Source organism: Cupressus sempervirens, chromosome 5 (genome assembly GCF_028749045.1).
Source record: "Cupressus sempervirens isolate cs-2001-9-10 chromosome 5, ASM2874904v1, whole genome shotgun sequence".
Classification (NCBI taxonomy): Eukaryota; Viridiplantae; Streptophyta; class Pinopsida; order Cupressales; family Cupressaceae; genus Cupressus; species Cupressus sempervirens.
The window spans coordinates 610479247-610487719 of record NC_143122.1 but is presented as its reverse complement, the minus strand read 5'-3'; the positions used below and the strand labels follow the sequence as shown (position 1 = coordinate 610487719).

The 8473-nt window shown below is 36.7% G+C and overlaps 1 protein-coding gene across 1 annotated transcript; it reads right to left on the bottom strand.

Annotated features, from left to right (window-relative positions):
* Positions 1–5212: 5212 nt before the first annotated feature.
* On the bottom strand, positions 5213–7672 carry LOC149557369 (uncharacterized). Its single transcript, XM_089830238.1, has 4 exons — positions 7559–7672; positions 6487–7186; positions 5422–6222; positions 5213–5316 (listed from the first exon to the last, which is right to left on the bottom strand). The coding sequence occupies exons 1-4, from the start codon at positions 7670–7672 to the stop codon at positions 5213–5215; spliced, it is 1719 nt and encodes a 572-aa protein (XP_089686364.1).
* Between the last annotated feature and the right edge of the window lie 801 nt (positions 7673–8473).

The following is an 8473-nucleotide window of genomic DNA, read 5'->3' as shown; positions in this document are numbered from 1 at the left end:
TCCAAAACTATGTTGACCTACACTTCAAACATGAATGCATATTCATTACATCATATGATATAAAACATATATATATAACATAAATCACATAAAATAACATGCCATCGAACCTTAGTGTCTATCTGCATGAAATCTCATCTCTGGGCCATCAGAACAATGTCCATCCGCTATCATGAGATGAAAGAGTGGTCCACGCGCTTTAATCGCCCAACCATGGAGTGGTTAGCTCCCAGAGGTTCTACGATTAAGGAGAACTACCCGACCCTAGCACGAGAAGGTTAGCAACTCGGCACAATTGGATCGGAAGGATCTGGTGCAGCCTATGTGCCTAATATACTTACACATATGTCTAGTAGAAACATACACAAGGATGTGGCAGAGGGAAAACAACATAATATAACCAATGCATCTCAATCATATGCATAAACGTTTTTACCGGGCTTAGCCAAGCATCATGAACCAGTTAGTGTAAAATATTGGTAGGTAATACTTAAGGAAAACTAACTATAGTTTTCATAACTACCCTCCTCTTTTTCCCCACATTCAGCACCTTTCCCAAATTCTTAAAAAAAAAAATGAGATTTATACCAAGAGGGAAAATGTGTCTTTATTTCAACATAATAATTGAAACATAATGCTTAGTAAAATAACATAATACAATACCAATTGCAAAAATAACTAGTTCTTCTTTAAGCACTTTCTTTTTCATTCACTGTTCAAATGAGGAATAATAATAATAATCTAAAAGTAGATTTTATTACAGTAAGAGTGCAATGATCACCATACTAAATTGAAAACATTTTCACAGCCAGTTTGAGAAGTAAACACTAGCATGAGTTTGGCATTAAAAAAAAAAGCTCTCGATTTCAAACCTATAATTTTTAATTAATAAGTCACTGTTTCAATCTGAAGTTTACAATCAGGTCAGCAGTTATAAGAATTGATTCTTTTAACCAAATCTATAGTTTGTATGATATATCAAAAGCATTATAATTGAGGCTTTCTTTTCAAAAATCTGAAAAATGCGTTGGATGAAAACAAAATTTTTACCCTACTACGGAGACAATCAAGTCATTCCTTATCAAAATTTAGCCGACAAAGCAAAGGTGTTGCAAGATTGAATGGCGCTAACAGCATTGTTAAGCACGCAATTTCATCCTAGAACTAAACTAAATCTGGCTTCCTAAACCACCGGTTCTAATGAATTGTGCTAAAAGATCAACATTTAAGCAAGACAACTCAGGAAATTCCAACGTCAAAGGCATGACCAAGGAAAGAACTATATTTTTTTATTTTTAGAATCATCCACAAAACCCCTTTTTATTTTAGTTACTCAAATGTAACTGGCTTAGCAAGGTAATATAGACCAAACATGGATACCAAAAATTAAAAAAAAGAATAAACTCATTAGAAACCAAACACAAGAGAAAACATATTGTTAAATTACTTAGCACCCATGACCCATACAGAATTCGTAATACAGACTTCTTGATTACATATTTCTTTAAAAAAAAATGCCTACCTCTTTCTTAGCAACAGAGATGCCCTTGCTGATTGTGTAGACTACCACAAATCATCACTGCTATTGTTCTTGTTTGGTTACTGACCTAATTCACCTTCTTCTAGATTGTGATCTTGTTGCGTTTTCTTCTGCTATTTAGAAATTCCCTTCCTGTCCTAAATCTACTGCCCTCCCTTAAAATCATTTAAACCTTCCTCCATATTAAAATAATTTTTCTCCCCCCTCAAAAGAAATCAGCTTTGCTCCCTAATAAAATCGTTCCCCTCTCCATTTGTTCCAGTTCGACCCCCTAAATCTGCTTGTTCTCTTGTATAAAAGTTCAGTCTGCTCTTCATGCGAGGAGATGATGCATAAAATTTGCAGCTAACAAATTAATCACCAGAAAAAAGTTGCCACTTGGCTAATGATATTTAAAAAAAATTAAATTGATGCAAGAGCATCTTGCATGGGGAAATTATTGGGAAAAAAATTGAAAAAAAAAAATTGTGGAGGAGAGAGAAAGTGACAAAAATTAGAGGAGAAATAATAAAAAAATTTAAAAAGGGGGAAAAAGGAGAAAAGAAAGAAAAAGAAGATTTCTATTTTCAAGGTGCATAGGTGGCATAATAGAAAAAATAAAAAATAAAAATGGTTGTCATTCCACTTATCGAGGTGTGTGGGTAGAATTCTAGAAAGTTATGAATATTGTAGAAAGTTGTGGAAGTTGTAGAAGGTTGTGGAGGAATTCTAGAAGGTTGTGGATAAGTCATGCATGGGGTGGTAAGTGCCTTTTTAAGCAATGCATATGAGCATTTCTAATCAAGCTCAAGAAGAAGCTTGAGAAGGAGAAGCTTGAGAAGTGAAAGCTTGAGAAGTGAAAGCTTGAGGAGTAGAAGCTTGAGAAGTGGAAGCTCGAGAAGGAGAAGCTCGAGAAGGAGAAGCTTGGGAAGTAGAAGCTTTGGAAGGAAAGCTTGGAAAGTTGAAAGTTGTGGAAGGTGTAGCTTGGAAAGCTTGGAAGGCTTCAAGGTGTGAAAGAGAAGGAGGAAGTGAAGAGTGAGTTTTCCTAAGTCTATGGACAGAGCACCGAATGTGAGGTAGTTTACAACAAGATTATGGTAGAGTTGTGAGTGTAGACAGAGCATCGAATGTGAGGTAGTTTACACTTGGATCTTGGATAAAGTTGGAGAAGAGCTAGTGACTGCGGTTTAGAAACAAGGAGGTTGCTTGGTGGCTTGCAAGCACAAGTTGAGATCGCAGAGGTTTCTACCAAAGTGTGGATCTGGACTAGCTTGGGTTTGGATTGGATCTTGAGAGACCTTGTAGAAATGTTATTGTAATTGCTAAGGATTTTCAAATTTAATAAAATTTCTTGGGAAGCATTTTATCTCTCTTTGTCTTCATATTTTTGCATTCTTGGTTGTGAGTTGGTAAGGTTGGTGTGGCCCTTCATTAGTGGTATTAGAGCGTACTACATCAAGTGGTATCAGAGTGTACCTTCATCATAAATCTAAGAGTTCTATTCAAAATAGTTTTAAACTAACTCATGATCACTTCCTTCTCTATCGCCTAAACTTTGAAAACTATTAGTTATCATTTAAAGTTTCCCCAATTGAAAGCAACTATTTATCACTTAGAGCTTATAATTGCTTATAAAAATAATTAAGAGTATACTATTTATTTTTAAATCTAAATTTTAATTTTAATTTTTAAAATAAAAAGACGATCTACATAATTTATTAAATTTTTTTTCAAAAGAAGTAATAACTAAATCTTTTAATCATTTATGCTACTCATAAATACTTCAATGTTTAAGTCATCTAGATAAATTAAAATTCAAAGAAAATAATTTAAATTCAGTTAAAATTTAAGTGTGTGTGTGTGGCTACACCATAAAAATTCTGAGCCAACCCTGCCAAGGAGCTAAACTCCTCTACCTCAACCACCCTTCTGCCTTTAGTACCTGCACACTCACAAAATTGACATCATCCATTGAGTGAGTAACATCATCGTCATGAAAAATAAATAACATCTTAAATACAAATTTTTAAACATTCAACATTTATCATCAGATATAAACATATACATGAAATCACAATTTTAACTATGATGTTGATATCTCATAAGCTTAACATATAATGACTTATCAAAATTGCAAAATAATTAACATTACCATCTAATAACATATATGATAAAATTTTACTCAAAGTCTATAAAGTATTTGACTCAAGTCGAGTCATACATAGTCTTAGTCAAAAGGTCAATCACACAATTAAGTCTATATAAAAAGCATGTCAAAAATTGAGTCATGAAATCCCTCCCCACTAGGAAGAGACATTGACCCAATGTCCATAATATCTAATGTTCAACATAACATAAAAGAACTGCAATAGAAAAAAATGTACTAATCTAAGTAAAAAGATTTGGAAAGGACTGATGCATAACATCAGCATCCTCCCACGTAGCACTGTCAACAGAGAACTAGTCCCATTGGACCTTATACTACAAGATGTCTCTGCAATGCACTCAGATAGTATGCTCATCTACGAGGCATGTAGGTAACACCTGCACCACCCCTGGATCCTGAACTTGCAAGGCACACCAATCAAGAATATGAGAAGCATCAGGATGATATGGCTTCAGCAAAGAAACATGAAAAACATTATGGATACGGCCCAGAGATGGTGGTAGAGCAAGTCGATAAGCCACAGGACTTATGACTTCCAAAACATCAAAAGGTCCAACATATCTTGGCGCAAGCTTAGAAGACTTGCCAAAAGAGATTGAACTCTTATGTGGATGCACACGTAGGAAAACCTTGTTCCCAACCTGAAACTATCTAAAAGTACATTTTCTATCTGCATAACTCTTTTGCCTGTCTACGGCTTCCTTCAGGAAAGCTTGAATCATAACTGTTTGTTCTTCCATCTCCCTAAGCATCTCAAGACCAATCACAATTCGATCCTCCACTCTATCCCAACTGATAGGTGTATGACATTTATGCCCATAAAGTGCCTCAAAAGGAGCCATTCCCAAAGATGCATGATAAGAATTATTATATGTGAACTCAACCAAAGGTAGGTATTCTTCCAAATTATACTGATGATCCATGCAATACATACGAAGTAAATCTTCTACAACCTGATTCACCCTCTCTGTCTGACCATCAGTTTGTGGATGATAAGAAGTACTAAAATTTAACTGAGTTCCCAATGAAGCATTCAATGTTGTCCAAAACCTTGACATCATTCTCGTGTCCCTATCAAAGATGATAGTCTTAGGTACACCATGTAGCCTAAATACCTCTTGCACAAACTTCTTGGCCAATGCCAATGATCCATCCTTCAAACTCCCTGGTATAAAATGTGCAACCTTGGTCAACTTATCGACCACAACTAATATCACATCATGCCTCTGCCTAGTCATAGCCAAACCCTATATAAAATCCATAGAAATCACTTTCCATTTGTACTTTGGTATATCATGAGGATACAACAATCTAGCCGGATGAATATGCTCAGCCTTAACTCGCTGGCATTCTAAACACTGGGCAACAAAAGCGATCACATCACGCTTTAATCCTGGCCAAAAATAAAGTGGCCTCATATCTACAACCATCTTAGTCACTCCTAGGTGACCCAAATAAGGAGTACTATGCATTTCGTCTATCACAATTTTCCTCAACCCTGTACAGTTGGGAATATACATATGACCCTAATATCTTAGAAGACCCTTTGTGTCAAAATTGTATCCATCAAAATGGTGATCAGATGGATCTGTGTGCAATGTGGCTTCAACCATCTCATAATGATCATCACCTGCAAGGTTTTCAATAACATGCTCTTTCAGTCATGTTCTAGTAGTAGATATAGCAAGTATATGTCTTCTTCTGCTCAAAGCATCAGCCACCCTATTCTTCTTACCTTTAATGTACTCAATACCAAAATCATACTCACTAAGGAATTTGAGCCAACACCTTTGTTTGGCATTCAAATTTGGTTGAGTAAAGATGTATCTCAAACCAATGTGATCTATTTTCAGCTCAAACGGTTTACCAATAAGGTAATGCCTCCACATCTGTAATGCATGAATAATGGCAGCCAACTCAAGATCATGAGGTGCATAATTAACTTCATGTTGCTTTAGGTTAGAAGACTCATAAGCTACAACTCTACCTTCTTGCATCAAAACTCCACCTAAACCATCACCTGAAGCATCGGTTATCACAGTGAAATGCAAGTTTGGATCGAGAATCACAAGAATAGGAGCGGAGGTGAGCTTTTGTTTCAACAACTGAAAATCTCTATCACACTCTTTAGTCCATATATATCTCTTCCCTTTTTGTTGTAGTGAGGTAATAGGTGCTGCAATTTTCGAAAACCCCTCTACAAATTTCTCATAATAGCCTACCAAACCCATGAAGCTCCAAATTTCACTCACATTTTGAGGAATCAGCCATTTAAGAATAGCCTTAATCTTGGAAGGATCCACTGAAACTCCATCAACAGTGATGATGTGACCAAGGTAGTTAATTTGTTTATGATAAAATGTGCAATTGGTAAGCTTGGCATATAACTTCCTATCATGAAGGCGTTGCAAGACAATATGCAAGTGCTCATCATGCTCTTCCATAGATTTTGAATAAATAAGAATGTCATCAATGAAGATTTCAACAAACTTATCCAGACAATCTCGAAACACATTGTTCATCAAATTCATGAATGCTGCAGATGCATTCGTAAGACCAAAAAGAAAAACTACAAACTCAAAGTGCCCGTACCGTGTTCTGAATGTTGTCTTAGCTATGTCTTTGTCCTTAATCCGAAGTTGATGATACCCAGATCATAGATCTATCTTTGAAAACACCTTAGCTAATGGATATCTGTTCTTTATGGTAACCTTGTTTAAGATCCTGTAATCAATGCATAGGTGCAAGGTTCCATCCTTTTTCTTTACAAAAATCACTGGTGCTCCCCATGGTGACACACTTGGACGTATAAATCCTTTGTCCAACAACTCTTGCAATTGAACCTTGAGTTCATACATCTTGGTAGTGGTCATCCTATAAGGTGCCTTAGATTGTGGCTCAACTCCTAGCTTAATATCAATGGAGAAATCAAACTCTCTCTTAGGTGGTAACTCGGGTAATTCTTTAGGAAAGACATCTTGAAACTCCTGCAATATTGGGTAATCCTCTATGGAAGGTATAAGATCTTCAAGATCTTTCACATGTGCAACAAAAAGTTGACAACCCTTCCTCTTAGTCTTTTTCAACTGCATAGCTAAGATATGCCTAAGCACTATTGGCCTCTTAATCCCGTTCACTATTACTAGATTTCCAAAGTCATCCAGGCATTCAACTAGCTTATCTTTACAATTTACTATAGCCTTATGCTCAGTAAGCCAATTTATACCAAGTATGACATCATATGACCCAAGTGGAGCTACATATAGATTTACTTGTGTGTGAAAGGTTGGAAGTTCTAACTCACTATAGGATAGACATTGCTCTACTCGACGCTTTGTCTGATTTCCATACTCAACTAACCAGGGGTTTTTCATGTAACCAGCTCTAATTGGAAGTTTAACTACTACACTAGGATCTAGAAAAGACTCTGTAGCACCAGTATCAATCAAAATGGAAACTTCACAACCATAAAGCTTACCAGTTAACTGCAAAGGAGCTGCCTAAAATTTTGCTTGCCTATGGTCCACAGTTGCATGAATCTGGTGTTGAACCTTTGGTCCATTCCTAGGCGCACTCCGTTGAGGGCATAGAGCTGCATAGTGATTACCTCCACATACAAAGCAACCATCATGAGGTCCTATTTGAGTTGTTGATTTATCATTTCTGTTCCAATTCCTGTTATAGTTACCATTATTATTCCTGTTGTTGTTACCTCCTCTATCCCTGTTCTAACCTTGGAAATTCCTGTTATTGCCCTTCTAAGAATCTTGTTGTCCTTTTCCTTTTATGTTATTCATCTGCTGTCGACCGACCTATTGTTTATTATTATCCTAAAATTTTCTCTTGAAAGATCAGTTGTTGTAGGCTTTTACTGGAGCTGTATCTTTCAACCGTCGTTCATGTTTCAATGCCTTTCTCAATGCATAGTCCATAGACTCTAGCTCATGCATCTCCACCTCATTATAGATTTTGGGGCACAACCCCATGATGAACTTGTGAGTCCTAAAAAAGGCATCATTCTGGTACTGAGGAATGTATTTAACCAGATGGAAAAATCGTTCATGATACTGTGTGACTAACATGACTCCCTAAATCAGCTTATAGAACTCTGAAGCCTTCTTATCATAAAATAGCTGAGGTAACCATTGCTTACGAAAACACTGCAGGAAGTTTTCCCATGATATCTCACCATGTTGTAGCTTCTTCTCCGCCATAACATTTTCCCACCATGTTGCCACTTTACCAACCAACTGAAAAGTAGCCCATACTACTCTAAACTTCCCGGTGAAATTACAAACATGAAAATATTTTTCCATGGTGGCTATCCAAGCTTCTACTTCTTCACCTTTAGTCTTACCATTAAAGGTAGGAGGTGTGACCTTCTTGAGGTCCTTGCTGAGATCTTCTGCTATTTGGACCCTATCATGAACTAGTCCAACCATTCTACGGTTAGCTTCTTCCTTCTTCTGATCTTCAATCCTTTGATCTTCCTCCTATTTCCTCTGAGCCTCAAGCATTTGGTCCTCCTCTCTTTTTTTTAGTGATTCTTCCTACTAACGCAAGGTTTCTCTGTGCTCATCCTCCTTAGCCTGTCGTCCTCTTATGGAATTTTCTATGTCATCCATGTGCTATCCTTGCTGAGTGAGGAGTGCCAAAATTTGGTCAAGCCTTTGGTTTTGAGGCTCATCTTGAGGACCACTGTTGTCACCACCCCTATTTCCTCTATGAGAATACATGATGAAAGGTTACTCCTGTACCAAGACTAAACTACGCAACATTAGCATAAG